Source organism: Festucalex cinctus, chromosome 1 (genome assembly GCF_051991245.1).
Source record: "Festucalex cinctus isolate MCC-2025b chromosome 1, RoL_Fcin_1.0, whole genome shotgun sequence".
Taxonomy (NCBI): domain Eukaryota; kingdom Metazoa; phylum Chordata; class Actinopteri; order Syngnathiformes; family Syngnathidae; genus Festucalex; species Festucalex cinctus.
The window spans coordinates 33,218,402-33,241,090 of NC_135411.1; the positions used below are offsets into that span (position 1 = coordinate 33,218,402).

General features: G+C 41.9%; 1 protein-coding gene across 1 annotated transcript in view; it reads right to left on the bottom strand.

Annotated features, from left to right (window-relative positions):
- Positions 1–478: 478 nt before the first annotated feature.
- The window catches only part of LOC144024858 (myosin-1-like), a 28,854-nt gene continuing 6,643 nt past the window's right edge, over positions 479–22,689 (bottom strand). The window contains exons 2-40 of the mRNA XM_077531066.1: positions 21,566–21,799; positions 20,482–20,625; positions 20,142–20,298; positions 20,034–20,061; positions 19,791–19,899; positions 19,637–19,729; positions 19,491–19,554; positions 19,313–19,411; positions 19,136–19,239; positions 18,932–19,070; positions 18,403–18,521; positions 17,975–18,124; positions 16,733–16,903; positions 16,346–16,652; positions 16,189–16,265; positions 15,623–15,710; positions 15,422–15,539; positions 15,220–15,343; positions 14,808–14,944; positions 14,468–14,723; positions 14,008–14,250; positions 13,767–13,943; positions 13,548–13,693; positions 13,264–13,354; positions 12,804–13,193; positions 12,598–12,724; positions 11,532–11,650; positions 11,261–11,457; positions 7,137–7,320; positions 6,898–7,063; positions 6,152–6,276; positions 4,566–4,874; positions 4,289–4,492; positions 4,094–4,219; positions 3,846–4,016; positions 3,487–3,591; positions 3,064–3,159; positions 2,857–2,988; positions 479–1,837 (exon numbers count right to left, since the gene is read on the bottom strand). Of these exons, the coding sequence (XP_077387192.1) occupies positions 1,817–1,837; positions 2,857–2,988; positions 3,064–3,159; positions 3,487–3,591; positions 3,846–4,016; positions 4,094–4,219; positions 4,289–4,492; positions 4,566–4,874; positions 6,152–6,276; positions 6,898–7,063; positions 7,137–7,320; positions 11,261–11,457; positions 11,532–11,650; positions 12,598–12,724; positions 12,804–13,193; positions 13,264–13,354; positions 13,548–13,693; positions 13,767–13,943; positions 14,008–14,250; positions 14,468–14,723; positions 14,808–14,944; positions 15,220–15,343; positions 15,422–15,539; positions 15,623–15,710; positions 16,189–16,265; positions 16,346–16,652; positions 16,733–16,903; positions 17,975–18,124; positions 18,403–18,521; positions 18,932–19,070; positions 19,136–19,239; positions 19,313–19,411; positions 19,491–19,554; positions 19,637–19,729; positions 19,791–19,899; positions 20,034–20,061; positions 20,142–20,298; positions 20,482–20,625; positions 21,566–21,799 (5,847 nt within the window). The 3' untranslated portion in view covers positions 479–1,816. The remainder of the gene's footprint in view (positions 1,838–2,856; positions 2,989–3,063; positions 3,160–3,486; positions 3,592–3,845; positions 4,017–4,093; positions 4,220–4,288; positions 4,493–4,565; positions 4,875–6,151; positions 6,277–6,897; positions 7,064–7,136; positions 7,321–11,260; positions 11,458–11,531; positions 11,651–12,597; positions 12,725–12,803; positions 13,194–13,263; positions 13,355–13,547; positions 13,694–13,766; positions 13,944–14,007; positions 14,251–14,467; positions 14,724–14,807; positions 14,945–15,219; positions 15,344–15,421; positions 15,540–15,622; positions 15,711–16,188; positions 16,266–16,345; positions 16,653–16,732; positions 16,904–17,974; positions 18,125–18,402; positions 18,522–18,931; positions 19,071–19,135; positions 19,240–19,312; positions 19,412–19,490; positions 19,555–19,636; positions 19,730–19,790; positions 19,900–20,033; positions 20,062–20,141; positions 20,299–20,481; positions 20,626–21,565; positions 21,800–22,689) is intronic.

Sequence of the window (22,689 nt, forward strand, 5' to 3'; positions counted from 1 at the left end):
CCACCACTGCTTAATCGCCAAACCAATGAGGTTAGTTACTATGTCTAATCTACAGTACACATTTCATGGACATTGCTCACTAATGCTAGCTTGCTACACAAGGCTTCCCTTACCATTCGGTTTAATAGTATGATCATTTAATGTCCGCCTTACGTCGTAGTTGGTTTCATACTGTATTAATCATCTGTAATTGTTCCTTCATGTAGTTGCTTTTTTTGTGCATGTTTAGAAAAATAAACATTGTAGAACTTTTTGTTGTTGTTACCCTATTGTCGAACTATCCCCACACTGTAGTTACTGACTGTACTCATATATTATTTCCCTTATAGACTATAACATATTGGAGTTTATTTAACAGGGAAATGAAAGGTTATATGTATTTTGCACAAAGACTTTATTGCAATTAGTGTAACATACATCCACTACTGAATTAAAGCATTGTATTTAAATAGATTGTATGATGATTTGGAACCTTACCATGCTCGTCTTCAAAAGAGCAGCAAGCTAATCACCTGAAGTGATTAGTGGCCACTGCAGCAACATTTTGAAGAACTCCATTTACTGTGGGAAGTTGAGTTGGACCAATGATTGCACCAAAAAGAACTAAGTCCATAGATTCCCTGGTGGCTTTCTGAGTATCTCAGGGCCAGTAGGATCTTTCTGAGCCAAGGTGGAACTTTTGATTTGATAGAGACATATTGTATCATCACATAAATCTGACATCCCAACAGCATTTACCTGTTAGTGAAACATCATAAATATCTAGGTTGAAATGTTCCAAAAATGAACAGTTTCTTTGGCATTTAAGGGTACACATGGTAGTTATCACTGGCATCAGGCCAAAAACATCCTTATGTCACAATTTGGCCAATTATTTTTTTCACCCACAAATTTAGAATATTGGTCAGTCTACATGTGTGTATGTTTACAAATATTTCTCCAATCTAAAGTGTTTAGAAAACGATGGCCTGCTCTCGTCTCTCTGATGATGTGCGTTATTGGTTGATCAAATGTGCAGGTTTTGTTTTGTTTTTTTTGTCTCCTGAAAAGTGATGATTTTTGAGGTATGAACTATGAAGCTTCTGCTCAACCTCAGCTCAGTGGTGTTTAATTGGCGTTGGAATTATGGTGAAATTTGTCCCCTGTAAGGGGTTCCTGGAACCGTTTTAGAACCCCTGGTATCCTTATGTACTAGAAGTACATAGTATTGTACATACACTTGTGCTTGAAATCTTACATACCCTTGGAGTATGTAAACTAATGAGCACAACTGTAAGTGTACGAAAACTGAACCTCGCTCAATTACACAAAAATGGTATGAATCGTCACCAACATTTACATGCACATCTCTCTACTCATGTCAACTCCAACCTCTGAAAACATCAAGCAATGCTACAGTATTTTGGATTTTATGGATATTAAGCCTTTTTCTCACCGTACAGTGCGCTCATTAGTTTACATACCCCGGCTAAACTTTCAAGCACTGTATTTGAAGTGGTTAACCCTGCAGCTAATCCTGTCTCAACTGTGCCGTTCTCCCAAGTAGGCCGATTTTTAGATGCTAAATCAGGGCAACAGGATGGTGGAAGTGAAGACTTTAAAAAATTAATAATAAAATCATAAATTTTACAATTCACTGCATCGTTATCTTTGTGTTTTAGATGAAGTCACGATTTTAACTGATTCAGTGTAGAAGAACTTTTCAGTCGCTTCAAACGTGTATCTATATGTAAATGTTATTTTAAGAATATGTCGCAGGCTATTTATAGTTGTTCACAGGCACAGCACACGTCTTCAGGATGGTTGCCAGCGATGACTACTCCCCGCTGTCTTTGCTCTGTGAAAAAACAAAGAACTGTTAGCTAGACACTAACACGGTGGTTCTTAAAAAGAGTCCAGCCACCGTAAAATAGGGACCCAAAAAATAAATTAAAATAAATAATAATGTCTCATTTTAAAGAAGTGCAATCCTTCGGTGCACCAATAATACACACATGATAAAACATTTGCAGTACTTGATTTTAGGCCAATTAAAGGCTTAAATGATTGTGACCTATCATCACTTAATATTCCATTTAATTCAACTGAATCTGGTTACGTTTCTTTCTGTTAAACATAGAATTAATATTTAAGTTGAAATGTTCAAAACAAAATCATTCACATCGCACAGGCGTAGGGAACCCTGGTCCTCGAGAGCCACTGTCCTGCCTGTCTTACATGTCTCCCTCCACCAACACAGACGATTTGATGAACAGGATCAATATCAGGCTTCGACAGAACTTGCTGATGAGCTGATAATACGAGTCAGGTGTGTTGGAGGAGGGAGACATGGAAAACAGGCGGGACAGCGGCTCTCAGGGGCCGGGGTTCACTACCCCTGAATAGCATTTAGGGGGTCATAATATTGTGACAAAATAGGACTTTCTGCTAGCAAAGAGTATGACATTCTTGAAAAAAAAACATTTTATACATGTAAGATTACAACATTTTATACCAACAAAATATCCTTGTTTATATTCTGGAAAGAAAAAAAAAAAATACAGGTATTTTCCCTTGAGAAAACGAAAACATAACACTGAAAAATTTGGTCTTGACAAAATATGTCTGTTGTTGGAAAGTTTGTGACATTTATTCTTTAAAAAAACAAAAAAAAAGTAACCCATAAGTCCCATATCACTACATTTTTTCCTAAAAAAATATGAGATTATTATTTTTTTTACATTTAATCTTTTTTTCTCAAATAGGCGACTTTTTACTTCTAGTGGCCTTTACACAAGGTAGTTTAATATCACTAGGATCATGCAAAGAGTTTAAGAACCTTTGTGGTGAACACCTAAATGGCCACAATTGTCGCACCTTGGCCATGTCCCGACTCTTCACTTTCATCTTGTTGACCTGGGACTCTGCGATGTCAGCTCTCTCCTCGGCCTCCTCCAACTCATGCTGTACCTTCCTCAGTTTGGTTATGTGGGCATTGGCTTGCTCCTCCTGCGTAACATCAAGAGAGCAAGTCACCAACCAGACCAAGAACATGGCTGGCGTGGTGAGAGGCCACGTACTCACCGCTTCTTCAGCCTGCCGCTTGTACACTTTGACCTTCAGCTGGAGTTTATCCACCAACTCCTGCAGTCTCATGGCCGTCTTCTTTTCCTCCTCAGTCTGCAAGGAGGAATGACAGAACGAAAGGCCTCGTTTTTGCTTTAGAATTGTATTTATGGGCTGTGAGGGTGACGTTACAAGAGCATTTTAGCTCAGTAAAATCCTCTGTAAGCCATTTTCTTTAATGTTAAGATTAGTTTGAAATAATATTAAAATGTTTTTATCATAGTAGGGTATACTGTATTGAAGGTTTAAACTTTTAATATAGGCAATTATAATAATGTATACATTTTGAGGAGGGGTTCAGTTACAGCTTTTCGCCATTCGTGGCATGTCCCTAACTGCTGCGACTACTGAGGGATGACTGCGTTATCCCTTCTACTTGACCTGATAGGTGAGTTCCTTAATCTTGCGTTCCAACTTCCGTGCCCCTTTCACAGTGTCGGAGCTGTGTCTTTGCTCCGCTTCCAGCTCATTTTCCAGCTCTCGCACCTGGAAGTGCAGATAGAGAGTCATGAGAACATTTCTCTGAAACTGATTAGAGAAAGTCCTCATCGGTTGATTGGTAGCAAAATGGCAGCGCAACGCTTTCAGGTTGTTCAAGATGTTTCACCTAAAACGCAAAAGGCTTTTTCAGGTCTACATCTGTCTTTTTTCTGAAAGACCTGGATGACTGAAAATCTACATAGACTGACTCCACACAAAGATTTACGTATTTCAGCAGGTTAAGACAACATTCTGCTCACCCTGGCTTCAAGTTTCTGGAGCTGCTTCTTCCCACCCTTCATGGCGAGACTCTCGGCCTCGTCCAGACGCTGCTGCAGGTCCTTGACGGTGGTCTCCAGGTTCTTTTTCATCCTTTCCAGGTGAGCGCTGGTGTCCTGCTCCTTCTTCAGCTCTTCAGCCATGATGGCAGCCTGCGCAATGAAACCATGCTGCATGTAACATCATCTCTGCCTTCATTGAGAAAGTTTGAAACTGGTGATGAACGTACATCAGTGATGGCCTTCTTGGCCTTGTCCTCGGCATTCCTGGCTGTTTGGACACTATCATCCATCTCGCCTTGAATCTGAGACATGTCGCTCTCCAACTTTTTGCGGCTATTAAGCAGACTGGTATTCTGTAAAATCCATTAGGGTAGAAAGTTTTGTTACTTGTCCAAAGCTAGCATATGTTTAGATATTCAAACCTGAGAGTGAAGCAGCTGAACTCTCTCGCCGGCGTCCAGCAGCTCCTGCTCAGCCAGTTTGCGGCTTCGCTCTGTTTGTTCCAGGGCAGCTCGGACTTCCTCCATTTCTGCCTGCATCAGGTTGCTCCTGCGTTCGGCCATAGTGACCTGGTCCTTCATGTCCTCATTACTCCTCAGGACATCATCCAGCTGAATCTGCACATCCTGATGGAGGATACAAACATTACGTTGAGTGAGTAGACTTGATGTTTGTGCACATTTCACAGATGTCACTAACTTTTAGCTGAACTTGCATGTTCCTCAGCTGTTTTTGAGCCTCGGCCGCCTGCCTGTTGGCGTGGCTCAGCTGAATCTCCATCTCGTTGAGGTCTCCTTCCATTTTCTTCTTAACTCTCAGTGCGTCATTTCTGCTCCTCACCTCAGCATCCAGGTTGCTTTGAATGGAGTCGAGGATTCGTTGGCTGTTTCTCTTCATCTGATCGAGCTCTTCGTCCTTCTCAGCTATCTTCTTATCCACTTCACTCTTCACCTGGTTGAGCTCTAGTTGGACTCGCAAAATCTTGGACTCCTCATGTTCCAGGGAGGCCTACATGGAGACAAGAGTGGTCACCAGTGTTTTAAGTTGATAGAAATAAGTGCCGGTACTCTTCCAATATATAAAATCACCCCCCCCCCCCCCCCCCACACACACACACACACACACACACAGAAAACACTTATACGTGGGTGTTTTATGCCAGGATCCCTGTATGGGATAATGAATCAACCATTCAGAGTATTATCTCAGTATTGTGAGTCGGGACTTTCAGAAGTTAGGTTTACATTTCACGGCGATTGTCCCCCCCCCCCCTTAAGTGCTCTGCTTTCCTTTTCTTTGTTGATATTTCTGATCACGGGTTCTGAATGATGCAGACCAATCTGAGTAGCACTCGGAAAAATACCGTCTGAGAGAAAATTTATATTTACATTCTTTCTGATGAAATCTGCATTTCGAGCTTCTCCCACACTTATTTTATACTTATTGGTACAACGGTACGCCACACTTCCTTATAAAGGAAGAAAATAACGTGAAAAGTACGCAGCGGAAATAATGTGTTCAACTAGAGTAGGTCAGATAGGTGTGGCAACGAAAGATGGCTGCCGCAGGCTTCACTTCTCGCTACAGCATGAGCAGCCGTTTATTTTTACATCCGTGCTGTATCAGCCTGGGAATCCACCGTCTGACCATAGTCTTTTTGAAGCTTTGAGCTGGGACAGCATGGTAGAGTTTTTATTTCATTTTCTTTGTCATATGAGGACTATGTGCAACTGGACTTTAGGACAGTAGTCCAACATAACGTAAAGCGCGGCTAGGGGGTTAGTATAGCAACGCCCGCATGTGTGCTGTGTGCTGTTTTAGCCGTTACCCGCCACGTTGGATTGTGTTGTTTTTGAGCCACAAATAAAGCGTTTTGGGTTAAGTAAAACACTTGGCAGATATTGTATCAATTTACATTCTTAGCTCAAGAACTATAGTTCAACATATGCATTCGGGTTCGCTGGCATCACGTTTACACCGGCCGACTTGAATGACGTAATGCTTCTTTCACAAAGAAGAGATCTGTAAAAGTTCTGGAGTATACGTGCGCATGTTAATGTGATGAGCGCAGGACTTCCATACTGTATGTAAGTCCGTGGATGAGCAGCGCACACCGGAACAGCGTTTGGGGATAAAAACATGCGTTGTCGAGCGTACCGGAACGCTGATAGTACGTTCTTTGCATGTTGAGAAGTACCTGAATGCTCAAGTGAGATTTTTAGAAGTGCCGGAGCTCCATACCGAGATGGACTACACTGCCGAGAGTTGCATTTTTTTCTCAATACCTCAGCTTCCTCCAGAGATGTCTGGGCTTCCAACTTTTCTTGCTCAGCCTGTTTCTTGGATTTTTCCAACTCATGGATGTTTTTCCCCATTTCTCCCAGCTGCTCAGCGAGATCCACTATCTCCTCTGGAATGAGAAGGTTGGCCTTGCTTCAAATATGTACAAGTCTAATAAGGTTTTGCACAAAATCTGGCGAAATGAAGGACCAATAAGTTTGAATTGAGGCAACAAGCGTCTTTACCGCCTTAGACAACTTCACGATTCACGCCTATCCACTCCCAACCAAAAACTGCAGGACATCTACACCAAGATCAAGAGCCAAGGTGACTGCCCAGGATCTCAGTCATCAAGGCCATCACGGATACGATACTGGACGTTCAGGACTAACATGGAAAGACGGAGGAGTGACCTGCCTGAGGCAATGAGATTGCCGAAAAAGGACTAGCTAGCAGTCTTTTGGGAGGAAATGTTAGGTCATTGTCATAAGCAGGCGATAACAAATGTTGTAAACCTCCTCCTCTGTTTAGAGAGGACTTTTTTAGTTTGGCATATAGGACTTGTCTCATATCTCTTTCAAAATGGCAATCCTCTCTGTCCAAAATTTGGAAATCAACATACTGACATCTCTCCCAATATATTTCCGATGGACTAAAAGTCAGATTTCGCCAAGTAACAAGAGTCATGTTGCCTCGATTCAACATTGCCATGACCTAGATGACTGATACAGTAATCTACACAGAGGCATACGTTGAAGGTTCTTATTTTCCCGCTTGACAGTCTCCAGCTGTTCCAGACATTCTTCAAAAGCATTCTTAATCTTGAAGTTCTCAGTGCCCAAAGAGCGCACTTCTTTGAGCGCTGACTCCAGTTCTGTCTGACCTTCCTCGTACTTCTGCTTCCACTCAGCGAGAACCTGCAGGAAGATTTTGCACAGCTTGATGGTATGAATCTTCATCATGTATCAAGGAAGGTCTTGGAAGTGAAACCTTATCAAAGGTCCTCTGCTTCTTGTCCACGATGGCGGCAGCAGCGTTGGACCTCTCCATGTCCATCATCAGGTCATCCACTTCTCCCTGCAGCCGCTGCTTTGTCTTCTCCAGAGATGAACACTTGGAGTTGACGGCCTCCACAGCTTCTTCTGCTTCCTGTAGACGCAGTGCTAGTTTCTTCCTGCCAGAAAGAGAAACATGTACACTATACCGAGGATGACTTAGACCAGGCATGTCAAACTCAGTTAGGCTCTGGGGCCGGATCCAGACTTTCTGTTCTCAGGTGGGCCGGATCAGTAAAAGAATGTCAACTCCAACTATTTAGTTTTGTTTTTCAGTACTTGCTTTATCATTCAGCCTACATTTGTAGCCCACCCTACATATTATAATCACGGATGACAAGGGATCTTTTCTAAGCACAACACATTTATTCACAAACAATGGAGAAAAAAAATGATTTTCATGTTTGGCATTGAATGTGTTAACAACTGGTTTATTTTAACAGTTGAGTGAATGCAGTTTTACACCTGAACCAACTCACCACACTAAACAAACTCAAGTGGGAGCTATGAAAAAAAATGTTTTGCCTTAATTGTCATACTGCTTTGAAATAATAATAAATAAAAATATATAATAATAAATAAAAATACAAAAGAAAAGTTTTAGCAGTGCATGGGCAATAAGATTATACTACATCAGCTCAAACTACTAGGCTGGGCCTACTGAAGCTGAGAATATACTGCACAATATTAATTGTCTTTAATATGAAACCAGATTAATCTTATTTTTAATGATCTGTATTCATGAGTGCAAACAAATGTCGTGTCATCACACTTTTTTCTCTCTCTCACTGCACTCCTGCAGTCTACTTGCTGCTGCTGGCTCCTGAAACTTGGCATCTTTTTGCCTTTACAAGTGCGTCGATATCAGGTTTCAAATCCTGAGTAGCAGCACATTTAACAATGTGATTCAAGTGTTCATTTGTTAACCTAGAGCGCTGCTTTGTTTTATTATTGTTCATCACGGAGAAAACCTGTTCACAAAGATAAGTAGTCCCAAACATGGAGAGAACGTTTGCAGCCATGGCTGTTAATTTGGGGTAACCTGGCACAAGATACTGATAAAACGTATCCAATCCCACGGACCCAAATTTATCCTTCATAGCGGAATCGCACTGCAAGTCAATAAGCTCGAGCTGAATGTCAGCTGGCACATCAGAGGGCTTCACTGTAAATGGCGAGCGAAAAAAGCCGAATTTGTTCTCAAGTTCACTGAAAACCTGAAACCTCCGCTCAAACTCTCGCAGCAAATCTGTTATGTTGTCTTTATATTTATCCAAATCGGGACGATCCGGTGCCTTCGGACGCACAGCTGTGAGACATGAGAAGTGCGTGGTGTCACCGCTGGATAGCTGCGTCTCCCACAGCGACAGTTTCATTTTGAACGCACTTATGCTGTCGTAATATTGAGTGACAACTCTATTACGGCCCTGCAATGTAGTGTTACGTGTATTCAAGTGTTGCGTAATATCAACCATGAAGGCAAGATCCTGCACCCATTCCTTGCATTGAAGTTCCTTTACTGGGCGTTCTTCTCCATGAACTGTCCAATTTCGCCTCGAGCTCAAAGAAGCGCTTGAGTACTGCACCTCTGCTTAACCAGCGCACGTCAGTGTGGTATGGTAGGCCAGCATGAATGTCATGATCACTGAGAAATGAGTCAAACTGGCGGTGATTTAGACCGCGAGCTCTGATGAAATTGACAGTTTTCACAACCACGCTCATAACATGGTTCATTTGCAGTGTTTTGCAACATAACGCCTCCTGGTGCAAAATACAGTGAAATGCCCCAAACTCCTGTCCTCCATTTGCGGTCTGTACTTTGTCACGGAATTTTGTGGCAACGCCTGCCTTTCTCCCCACCATTGATGGCGCACCGTCGGTCGCCAGGCTCACAGCACGGGACCAGTCCGCCTCCACCTTGTCCAGCGCTCCAACGAGAGCGCTGAAAATGTCATCTGCTGTCGTGGTGTCATTCATGGGCACCAATTCAAGCAGCTCCTCGGTGATGGTCAAAGTTTCATCAACACCTCTAATGAATATGGCCAGTTGAGCAATATCTGTGACATCGGTGCTCTCATCTATTGCAATTGAAAATGCGATAAATGATTTGTTTTTCTCTTGCAATTGGCTGCTCAAGTCACTTGAGAGTTCTGTCACCCGATCTGCGACAGTGTTCCTCGTTAGACTAATATTGACAAAGGCCAGTCTCTTTTCAGGGCACACGACTTCTGCAGCCTTCAGCATGCATGTTTTTACAAACTCCCCATCAGCAAATGGCTTGGATGCCTGCACCAGCTCGTTGGCAATAATGTAGCTGGCTCTTACAGCCCCATCAGCGATATCGCGGCTGCGCGTAAAAGCAGACTGCTGTTTCTTCAGACGAGTGACCAATTTGTTTATCTCGTCTTTTCTTATTTGTCCTTTCAAGTCGTCATACTTGTCTTTATGATGAGTCTCGTAGTGGCGCCGAATATTAAACTCTTTGAACACTGCAACTTGCTGATTACAAACCAAGCACACTGGTTTTGCATTCACTTCTGTGAATAAATAATTCTCAGTCCATTTTTCCTGGAAAACCCTGCACTCCGTGTCCACTTTTCTTTTTTTTGACAGTGCCATTTTGGGAAGGGTGTGTTGACCGATAACTTGTTTAGTAGTAGTGGTGAATGGTGAAGCAAGCATACCGGTTAATTTCTAGTTGGACACATCACGTTGCGAATGTTTATTTCCTGGTACGAACTCGTGTCAGTGCCGCATGCTGGACGTGAGCTCTTTTACTGCCCTCTAGCGGCCGGAGCGAGCATTTGGTTTGTATTTATTTAAAAAAATCATAACTTTTGATAGAAATGAGCTATTGACTCGCTTTTTTTTTTTATATACTCAGAAATTTATGACGGGCCGGATAAAATCATCCAACGGGCCGGGTCCGGCCCGCGGGCCGTATGTTTGACATGCCTGACTTAGACAGTATGTTACACTGAACACGTGAACAGACAAATGTGTAGGGGGTCCTGGTAGAAGGACCCAACGGCTCTCTGTTTCATTTATCCCAAGTGCAATTTAGCTCTTGCTGAGTCGCCCTTAGCTTGCTCATGTTCTCAGATACCATTGCTTGTTTGCACATATGTCCATTGCATTTTTTGCAGTAACAGATCATAATGGTTAGGGGTGTTAAAAAAAAAAATCGATTCGGCGATATATCGCGATACTACATCGCGCGATTCTCGAATCGATTCAATAATCGGCAGAATCGATTTTTTTTTTTTTTTTTTTTTTTTTTTTTTTTTTTTTTTTTAGGATTCACACCTTGAGCATGGAAGAATGTTATATGAACGGCACATTAAGCCTTAATATTTTTATTTTAATGCTGTTCAAATGTGAAACAGATTGCAAACTGTTTGTGTACAGTGGCTCACGGTTATAAGCCTCAAGTTTTAGATAAATATATTCATACAAATCTTACAGTGTAAATGTACAAATTTACTGATAGTATTTTCTAAATTTGAATGGAAAAAAATCGCAACAATCGACTTATAAATTCGTATCGGGATTAATCGGTATCGAATCGTGACCATTCGTATCGGGATTAATCGGTATCGAATCGAATCGTGACCTGTGAATCGTGATACGAATCGAATCGTCAGGTACTAGGCAATTCACACCCCTAATAATGGTCTATTTATGGTGTTAGCTCTGGACTGAATGTTAGCAATTTTGTGTACGAGTATGATGTTTCTTTTCATTTTATTTTATGTTATCAATTTTTATATTGAGTCTGTGTTTCAGTTTCAAATTTGTCTCATCTTCATTGTTGATATTGTCATACACCTTGTGCTTTATGTGCTCTTTCTGCAACATCAATTTCCCTTTAAAGGACAAAATAGAGTTTCTGATTTTAAAAGTGTCTTTTTGGCCTAGCTCTCTCCTAACAAAATATCCCCGTAAAGTAGGTCCGTGGCACTGATGATGGTTTGGCCAATAGGAAAAGCCTTGCCCTATCCACCCACCAGTAGTCAAAAACCATGAGGCTCTGCTCTCTGTTGATTTTGTGTTACTCACTTGGCTTCCTCCAGCTCCTCATTGCGCTGAATAGCGTCCGTCTCGTATTTGTTTCTCCACTGAGCCACATCGCTGTTGGCCTTGGAGAGACAGCGATGGAGCTCGGCCTTGGCTTCCTGCTCCTCCTCATACTGCTCTCTCAGGAGCTCACAGTCATGTTGCGCGGATTGCAAGCCGTGAGCCAGGGCATTCTTGGCCTTCACAACAAATGAGCAGCGAATCAGCAGCTTGTCATTGCTTCTGTGGTACGCGTCTGCTCGTCCACACTCACCTTCACCTCCTCCTCATTGAATCTTTTTAGCTCTTCAATCTGCTGGAGGAATCCTTGCTTTCCCCGGGTGAGCTGAGACAGGAGCACGGCTTTTTCCTCCAGCTGCCGAGACATTTCAACTGTACAATAATAAAAAAAAAAAAAAAAAAAAAAAAACCCAGTTATAAGCAGTAGAGTTGTGAACCTTCACTAGCCGCATAATTTGACCTGAATATGATTATCATGTCAATGATTTGGCTGTAAAGGCTCTCAGAGCCTGTTTTTATCCTTCATTTTGTGCAAGTTAGTAAGGATGGTTGATGTTTGCCTTGGCCAGTGTAGTTAAAAGCTAGCGAACTGATTGCTTAAGTCGTTGGTATTTGTGACATATTTCATTTTTGTGTGGCAGGCTTTACATGCCTTTACATGTTTGTCCAGTTCATACATCTGTGTTAAATTTAAAATGAAGGACTTCTTGATTATGAAGAAAATATTACAGTAATCACAATTAATTTGGTAATAATTGAAATCACGATTAGGACAATCATTTGGTTTTTTTTTTTTTTGGTACAAAACAAGAACATGTTTAAACATGTAAAAAAATATATATATTAAGAAAAATAACTATTTGAAATACTATAATTATGCAAGTTCCTTTTTGTACCAAATAAGTTTTATTAAATTAGTAATTTTAAAATAAAAGAGGTGCAAATATATAAATTTAAACAACTCAAAATTAGTATGAATCATCTTTTATTTGTTCACGATTTTGTAATTGTGGAGTGTAATAATTGAAATTGTCATTGGATTTCGATTAATTACACAGCCCTATTAAAATGTGTCAAGAGATCCACTTTGAACTTTTAAAAAGTTTCATTCACATTCACGTATACGGCTTAGGATGTCAGTTAGATGGGGACCAGAGGTATAGCACATTGGATGAAACACAAAAGTGTATATGCTGTGGGTCGAAATGAACAAGCAATGTCATTACGCATTTTGATTATGGTCTACAGCTGTGTTGCCGATGCATTGATTATATAATTTCAACTCTAACGCATTTAATGCATGCTCAGATCTTGCTCACCATTTTCTGTCTGCAGTCGAGCGTTTTGGCTGGAGACATCATTCAGTAGCCTCTGCTGCTCCTCCTCTTTAGCTTTGACCTCGTTTAGTTGATCTTCAAGCGAGCGGCACATTTTCTCCAGATTAATCTACTCAGAAAAAGACAATCCCTTGTTTGAAACTAACCAGGAATCTCGCTACTTGTGACGGAACTTGAGACCGCCTGACCTTGGCTTTGGCCACACTCTCCAGATTGCTGGACAGTTCATCCATTTCTAGTCTCAGCTCACTCTTCTCCTTGTCTAGTTTCTGCCGAACCCTTTGGATGTTGTCCAGTTGCTCCCCCAACTCGGCTACGGTGTCTGCATGCTTCTTGCGCAGGGCGGCGGTCGTGGCCTCGTGTTGCAGTGAACGTTCCTCCAGTTCTCTACGCAGCTTGAGGAACTCAACCTCCTGCTTCTTGTTGGCCTCCACTTGAGTTGCGGTGGACGCTCCAGCCTCCTCCAGCCTCTCAGTGATATCCTCCAGCTCTCGGGACATATCTGACCTCTGCTTCTCCACTTTGGCTCGTGCAGCTCGCTCTGCCTCCATTTCCTCCTCCAACTCTTCAGATCGGGCCTGCAAATGAGAGATTGAGTAAATGGAGTCCAATAAAGTTCATGTGATCCTGTGAACCAGAACTCATCACCTGGATCTCTTTGATTTTTTTCTGCAGCTGTGAACCGAGAGCTTGTTCATCCTCAACCTTTGTCTGCAGCTGTGAAGTCTCAAAGTCTTTCCTGTAGAAGAAAGTTCAGAAAGCAACATGACTGGGAGCCAAAGCCACACGTATTTATTTATCTATTTATTTATTTATTTAGAAATTCGCTGCTCATAAAAAGTTTGGGATATTTGGATTTTGGTTGACATTTTAGAATGAACCTAAAACGCACTGTAACCGTTACAGGTGACTTTAACCAGAGGAAAACATACTTTTTAATCTTTTCATCAAGCTGCTGTTTCTCATTTTCCAGATCCATGATGAACTCCAGGGAAAGTTTGAGATCACCCTCCAACTTCCGCTTGGCTCTTTCCTGGTCCATCCGAATCTTCTTCTCTTGCTCCAGTGAGCCTTCTAACTGCATGAGGAGTTTTTTTGATTGCAGCGTATGTCAGTTGTGTCACTGTCTTCTCTCTTGAGCGTTAACTCACCTCGTCAACCTGCTGCTCTAACTTTGCTTTGGCCTTACTGAGAATGTTGACCTTCTCCTCCTCGGCCTGCAGGTCATCCAGAGTCTGTTGATGGGACTCTTGCAAGGCTTTTTTCTCCTTGGACAGTTTGGCATTTGTGTCCTCCTGACTCATGATCTCCTCTGTCATGTTTTTCACCTTTAACAGATATGATGTGACGTTAGATGTTAAGATTTTAAGCACAATGTTTGCATCCGCTCACCTTGTTTTCCACTGCATGTTTCTCCTTCTCCACTTTGGCTAAGGTCAGTTCGAGGTCATCAATGTCCCTCTTCAGTTCTGAACTCTCATCTTCAAGCTTTCGCTTCTTTGCCGTCAACTCGACGTTCAGCTCCTCCTCATCCTCCAGTCGCTCCATCACTTCATTCAGCTTGGCCTCCAGTTGGATCTTGCTCTTGATGAGACCCTCACAGCGTTCTTCAGCATCCTGCAGGTTGTCCGACTCCTGATGATGCACACAGTAAACATTTAGGCAATATTTTTACCTTCCACCTCATTTCTCATGTTCAAATGATGGAAAATGGAAATAATGATAAATTTAGGTTTGTACATTCTAGTCATTATTTCACTAATATCATCTCTAACACATGAAGAAGCTGGTGGCAGCTTGATAGACAACCTTGGGCCCGACTTACTCTACCATGAATCAATTCTAAACTTACCGCCTGGACTTGGAGAAGAAGATCGTTACGTTCTTGTACAACAGAGACCATCTTCTCTTCAATCTCCCGCCGTCGGTTTTCTGACTTGGCCAAATCTTCTTTGAGCTTCGTGAAGTCCACCTTCATTTGGGCCATTTCCTTCTCGGCCTCTGCGCTCTTGAGCAGTGGCTTGAGTTTAAAGTACAGCTTCATCCACGGCCAGTGTTTCACGTTCATGAAGGAACGGAAATTGTACTGGATGGTATAAATGGCCTCCCTGTCGACAACAATACACGTCGGTCCTAAAATGAGAGATAATCTTACGATATAGAGAATGTGATTATACTGTAAGCATAATTACTTCCTGGCCATCATCTTCTCATACTCCAGCCGGATTAGAAATCCACGACAGAGTGCCTGAGTGGACTGCACAACTTGAGCTAACCGCTCATCTCTCATTTCCTCCAGAGCGCCCAGCAGGCCAGCCTTAAAGAATACCTGAAAGTGATGTCACTATCATTCCTTTCCAACTCAGCACTCTTATTGATGGAAAATGTAAACAATCACAGATTAATTTCCATATGTCTCACATTCGTGACTTAATACTGACTATTGTCTGATTAAAATATTGCATATGTTTGTGGTGGTGTTCGTGGGTTGATAGAAAGACGAAATCAGACAAGATCATTGTCCTGGTAAATGATAAAACATTTGTAGCCAGATAGAATATAGTCCCCATGTTGAAGTAATTTTAACTCATAAACAGTCAGAACCTTTGTATGTCCAAACTTGTACTGTGTGTGATCCACATTGATGGAGCCCAGAAGCTTCTCTGCTGCCTTCTTGTTATCCATGAATTGTCCTTCTGGAACAGCACTGGCGTTAAGGATCCTGTATCTGCAAAAGCAACACCATAAGTAAATCATGTAAATGCGTCATTGTACATTGGCAATGCTCACTTGAACATTTGTTTACCTTTGCTTGAAGTCTCCGTATAGAATCCTGCTAGGAAATCCTTTCCTGCAGATGCGGATGCCTTCCAGCACACCGTTGCAGCGCAGCTGGTGGAGGACCAGGCGGTTCTCCATGATGCCTGCACAGCACATTCGTTCATGGACTAACTAAACCAAGAAATCATCAAAACAACAAGCTTAACCTAAAAATGAAGAAGTCTACCTGGAGTTTTTGTCTCATTTGGAATGATGCATCTCACAAAGTGAGGATGAGTGGTCCTTAGGTTCGTCATGAGCTTCCCGAGGTTTTCCTGCAATGAATAATTAGTTGAGTTTCTTTGTTTGAAATTTGACAAGTTAACATGTCATTAGACATTGAATCTAAAGATTTGAAACCTAAATTTCCATCTTTCATGTTCTATATGCTTATCCCACTAGGGTCATGGGTGAGCTGGAGTCTTTGCCAGTTGCCTTTGGGCAAGAGGTGGAATATACCCTGAACTGGTTGCCACCCAATCACAAGACACAAATGTTCAAAATTCAGACTCACAAGCACACCTACGGACAATATAGAGTCTTCAGTTTACTCAAGCAAGTTTGGATAAGAGAAAGAGCTCAAGTACCCTCAGACAACTCTCTCAAGCATGGGAAGCACATGCAATCTTCACACAGAAAACTGGAGCTGAAAGTCCAACCAGAATCCTCAGAACTGTGAGGCAGATGCCATAACCACTCCCAAGCAGCAATGCAACGTGTTTTTTTTTTTATAAGCTCTTTACTTGTTCCTACCCTAAACAATGCTGACACTGTTTGGAAAGATGCTCCCTTCTTCTTGGACACTTTCTTGCCTCCTCCAGCTGGTGCATCTGCAAAAACAAAGCATTGTGCCGCTTCCTAATATATTGTTCCATGCTTCAAGACAAAAGGAGACAAAATGAAAACGTACCGTCTGCTCCAGAGAAGGTGACGTAAAGCATTGCTAGGATCTTGACCGACGATTTCTGGTAAAGCTGCACCACAGACTCGTTCAATGGGTCCTTGTTCTTCTCCAGCCAGCCACTGATGTTGTAGTCCACCATGCCGGCATAGTGCATCAGTGAAAAGTGAGCTTCTGGCTTGCCCTTCACCACTTTGGGCTTCAGGAAGCAGCTATTTTTGCCCAGATGTTGGTCGTAAAGTTTGTTCTTGAAGGATACGTCAGTCGACTTGGGGAACATACACTCCTCCTCCAGGATCGAGAAGATGCCCATCGGCTGTTTAAAAAAACAAAAACAAAAAAAAACAGTACGGTTGATGTGTTGATATTCATACACCTAAAAATGGTATCTTCTACCTTCTCAATGAGCTCAATGCAGGCTGCCAGGTCCATGCCAAAGTCGATGAACTCCCAGTCGATACCTTCCTTCTTGTATTCTTCTTGCTCCAGGACAAACATGTGGTGGTTGAAGAACTGCTGCAGCTTCTCGTTGGTAAAGTTGATGCAGAGCTGCTCCATGCTGTTGAACTTTAGAGAAGATTCAAATGGGAAGTCATCAACCACTGATATGAAGCCAGGTGTCTCGAGCATACTGGATCAAGTATTTATAAAGTTAATATTAACGGATCAATTCAGAACGTTTGTAAACAATAGGCACAGGGATACTTCCAGGTGGCAGAACATGAGTGACTTCTGCTGACCTGACTGGTTTTTGGGCTCCCACTGTCAAAAGGCCTCAAAAGGAAAGGATTAGTTCCCAACCACCCCACCCCAATTTCCTTGAAAAAAAATAAAAAATTCTGTTCCTCACTGATCTTGTTAACTTGTGAGCTTCCACCATGTATGTTTTTGAACCAATTTACCTGTTGAAATGTAAATTACAGGGGTCACCCGCTATTCACAGGTGATAGGGAGCAGGTCTTGAATAGCATAATCTAGTCATTTGGCGCCCACTGAAATGCAGTAGGTAAAAAAAATAATAATAATAAATAAAACCCACAAAAGTCTTCACAAAACACTGACAAATCTTCCATATAGGTTTTTCACAAAATACAAGGTTTGTGGGGAGCGGTGAATGGGAAAATGAAATCCCAGAAACAGAAAATTCACCCCAGAAAATATTTGTAAATATTTAGAGAAAAAAAGGGGAACAAAAGGGTGCCGAGTCACGAGTATGCAGGGGTTGACTGCATAGCTGGCATTTGGTTTCCATTCCAAGCAGTTTACCTCATGTAGTGTAACTCATGTAGTTAGGACTTCACACATTTATGCTATGAGGGTAGAGAAGAAGACACTTCCTGTACCACCTCGCAAGAACAAATTATCATTGAAGACGTTTCCCTGGTTTTCTCAATCGGTTTATTTACTAGTGGCGGAATTGGAAAACGATTTGCCTTTTGTTCCCTGCATGAACGTGTGACAATACAGGGAATTGTCCTATAGGTTCTTGGAACAGTAATCCATGCAAGTTTGTAGATCAGTAGAGAGTTGCCAAGGAAAAATAACTTGAACTGATTGTTTTGAGCTACCTTTAACTGCTTGCTTTTGTTGCAAGTACCCAAGATAATAATTCAGTTTTAATGAAATGGAATAACCTACATCAAAAATTTCAAATCCAGCAATGTCAAGAACGCCGATGAAGTGTTGCCTGGGCTGCTTGGTATCCAGCTGCTGGTTGATGCGCTGCACCATCCACAGGAACATCTTCTCGTAGACAGATTTGGCCAATGCGCCTACAGCGTTGTAGACCTGACAGAAGGACAAGAATGTTACAAGAACTAAATGGATTTGTGGGATTGAGGAATTAAATCTCTTTTTATTCGCAGTATGCATAAACCTCTTCGATTTAAAATGAGGTGTCACATTTCAGTCCCTTCAGCAGGCCAAACACACCATGCGTGAAATTAGACTATATAGTTTTGGTTCCTTCAGCTACGCGTTGGTGAAACGTAGCACGTAATTATGTAATTAACAATAAAAGACGCACTCGTTCAGTTCCTGCATATGTTGACAGATAGTCGTCGTACCTGCTGCACATTTTGTCCCTTGGTGACGTACTCGTTGCCCACCTTCACGCGTGGGTAGCAAAGATTCTTCAGAAGGTCAGCAGAGTTCAGACCCATCAGATACGCTGCCTTGTCAGCCTCTGCAGTTTTGAGTCAAAGTTTCATCAAACTCGATGTAAAAAAAAATCTTTAAAATTCTAAATGGCCCTGGTTAAAAAGACAAACAAACAAACAAAAAACACAGAATACCTTGCTTCCATTTCCAACATCCTATCTTTGATGTTATGTTTTCTGCAATAAATGCTAAAGAACTAGCACAAAACTTTGGAGTAGAATGGGTAAAAGTAACACACTTTGGGTGTTATTTAACCCCATTATGCAAACATGAGCAGAGCTGACGTAAAATAATATTTTGACAGGTTGACCAAAAAATATTTTTGTTGTGACCTAGTATCAAATGGTCTACATGTCTGTGGCCTGGGGGATTAGGACGGCTGTAATACAAGATGCCCAATCTCATTCTTAAATGTTAGTTTGCGGGATATCTTACCTTCAGTGCCATCTGGTTCTGCTTGTTCTTCTCGCTGTTTCTGCTTGAATTTCATGTTGCCGTAATGCATCACAGCTCCTGTCAGCTTGTAGATGGACACCTTTTCATCTTGGGTGAAACCCAGAATGTCGAAGGCCTCCTGAAGCACAAATGAGATGAGCAATGTTGCTCAGTGCATCGTCTACGCTTTCTGAGCACACTCACGTCTGTGGCCATCAACTCCTCCGCGTCATCAATACTTTTCACGCTGATCTCGCCATGACTGATGAAGGCAAAGTCGTAAGGGTTGGTTGTGATGAGGAGCAGGTCTACAGATGAAAAGGATGACATGTTTTTGGGAAATACTTTTGAGAAGGCATTGAGCTGTGAGCTCAATTTTACCGATGAGTTCTGGCTTCTTGTTGCAGGTCAGCTGATAGAAAATGTGATAGCTTCTCTCGGCCCCCAGCTGGAACGACACTCTGGACTTTTCCAACAGATCTTTCAGGAGGGAAAATGAACAGTGAATTTTGGTTGCAGTTATCGCTTTAATATGATAAGAGCATCTTGGAAAACATACATGTTTCGATATCTGCTGATGCCAGTTTCCCAGTTGCGCCAAAGTGTATTCGGATGAATTTACCCTGAAAGTTGGAACTTGATGTTAAGGTGGAATAGCATCAACAACCAGTCAATTGCTTCTTCGTCAAAACCAAAGCGACTCACAAAGCGAGAAGAGTTGTCGTTCCTCACAGTTTTGGCATTCCCAAAAGCTTCTAGCAGAGGGTTGGCCTGGATGATCTGGTCCTCCAGGGTTCCCTGTGGACAAGCAAATTGGTCAACCACACATCTGGTTCTATATGAGTCATCAAGGACCTACCTTCATTTTGCTGTTGGTGTCTTTCTTCTTGTCTACAGACACAGCAATGGTGGCAAAGTACTGAATGACCCGCTTGGTGTTGACCGTCTTTCCTGCTCCAGATTCTCCGCTGAAAACAGTAAACGTATTAGCATCTCATGAGAAATGCTTCTGTGTTGACATTTCAGGGTAAACCCAAAACACACTATGCCAATCGTTTTTTGAGTTATTCATTTGAAGAAAACAATCTAGTTCTTTGCTTACGTGATTAGGATAGACTGGTTTTCACGATCTGTGGGGGGGAAAAAAAACAAATCAGGTGACCAAACTATTAACACATCCCTGAAGAGTGCCATTGTAGTGCTATCTTACCTGTCAGCATGAACTGGTATGCATTATCGGACAGGGCAAAGATATGAGGAGGAACCTCCATTCGCTTCTTCCCTCTGTAGGCCTGGACCACTTCAGTGTTGTAGACCGGCAACCATTTGTAAGGGTTGACGGTCACACAGAAAAGACCAGAGTACGTCTGTATAGAAAGCTGATTGAGAATTTACTCCATATCCTTGATATCCATCTTAAAGACTTAATATAATTTCATTTGGGGCTAATTTAATTTTAGGTTTAGGTTTAATTGCTGTTAGGATCATGAGGTGGGCAAAATCTCAACCTGGACCCGGAAAGTTTGAGAACCCCCGCTTTCGAGACCTACGTAGATCATCCAGGCGGCGTAGCGCTCCTTCAGGTTGTAGAGCACGGCCGGCTCATGGAGGTGTGTCATCATGACCATGTCCTCGATCTTGTCGAATTTGGGGGGATTCATGGGGAACACTTTATCTTCCTGTACAGTCAATGTCTGTGGACAAAAGTCACATCAGAACGAGAATATGAATGCTATTTTTTTTGTTTTGTTCGAAATATGCCCTTTGATCGATTGGCAACCAAAACATGGTCTTCTTTACTCGTCGGCAACCCAAAATGAGTGAAATGTTACACATAATGCTAAATTTATTTATAAAGTGACCTTGGATTCACTGTATTTTGTTATTGTGTTGTTGTTGTTTTTTCAATTAACTCTTTGACTGCCAAACATTATCCAAAAAACAACCCCAACAGTGCCAGCCGATTTCGAGCATTTTCACTAATCTTTCAAGGCAAACAAAATATTGTGCGCTACGACTACATAAACATAAAAAAAAGTATGTTTCTACCTTATTCCGTTCTTTAGTAATCACCATTCGAAAATAGGTAATTTGAGTGACATTGAAAAGATTTTTTTTTTTGCACAATAGTGACTTATACACTTTTTTTTTTGTTTATTGACGCTCTGTGAATTAGATTTAATGTGACAAAGGCTTTGATCATCACGTCATCCTTGAAAACATTCAATTTCATCACATCAGTCGCGTTTCATTGTAATTTCATATACTTTGAGCATATTGAAAAGAGATACAATGCTGCCATCTGCCGGCCATAATTAGTGGGTGTTTTTGATTCCACAACCCATTGAGCAGGCAACGCTGTACAAGACATTGCACTGCCAATTGAGGATAAAAAAAATAAATAAATAAAAAACCTTAGTAAACATCAATTAACGTTTATGGCGGAATTCATTAGGATTTTAGCATACGTCATTAAACGTTTTTGGCAGTAAAAGAGTTAATGAAGCTATTAAAAAAAAGAAGTAAATAATGGTGTTACAGTGTTAATTATCTATCTATCGATGACGATGTAAAGATGATAAAATTGGAGTGATGTGAGCAGAGCTGAAGATGAAACAAAAAATATCCACACACCCTGTCGTCTTCTGTCTTGACGTTGACTTTTCCATCCGCCTTGTCCTGGATGGTGGCCTTGACGTACACCTCCTTGTCCTCACTGACAAAACAGGCCGTTTTGCTGTCGAAAGGCCGGGCCTGCGCCTCTGTCCTTTCCCGTTCAGACTTTCGGAGGTACTGGGAGGCCGCCCCAAAGATCGCCATCTCGCCGTCGGTGCTCATGGTCGCCACAGGAAGTCTCCTTGCGTAGACCTGATAGAGGAAGTTACATTATCACATCAGTGGGACAGAGACTTTTATACCTCAGCATCGTCCTTGTCGGGGTGGGGGTGGTGTCCTCCTCTGTGTGCCAGCTTTAGTCTCCGGAACCTGCCTGGATGAGGGCGGATCAGAGTTGTTGTTTGTATTAATAGCAAATGCAGAACTCAAAAAAAGTTTGGGATTTTGGGCTTTGGGATGAAATTTCCGGATCACCTTTACAGGTTAGTTTACAGAAGGTCCAATCAGTTAAACCTGATAAGCTTTTAGTGAAATTTAGGATCCTCCTTAAATTACAGCATTGTTGTTGAGACTGTCCATGCATTAGCGCTCTCATGGCAACCACATCTTAGATCACAACATGTCATAATCTAACACTAGCTAAAGTCGTAATTGTGGTGAATATTTGCATGAGAGTGAAAAATGATTCCTAGTGATGAACTTAGAAGTAGGGAATGTGCACCCCCTCCAGGATTGTCCGTCGCACTTCCAATGTGCACTTCAAAGCAACCATTTCTGCACCCTGACAGGGTTGCGTAGAGTGCCTTGTTGTTGCCATGCAGCCGTGATCTGTGCCGGAAGAGCAAGAAGAGGGGAAATTAAGCGGGGGAACGGAGTCTGACTTGACAGCTAGCAAATGGACTGGGTCTTCAGGCTAATGTGGCCACTTTTGAGTGCCTTGTTGTAGTAACCAATCTTTTAATCATTCAAAATTGGCAGGGTTGCGGACAACACTCTTCATTGCGCTGTGTCAAATTAACAAGACATGTTTACTTTCACTTGACCGGGGCGTTAATGAGCTGCAGTTGGAAATGACAATGCATACAAAATTACCACTCTTGGGAAGATTCATTACATTTCCTTCACAGAGCTAAAATGATTGG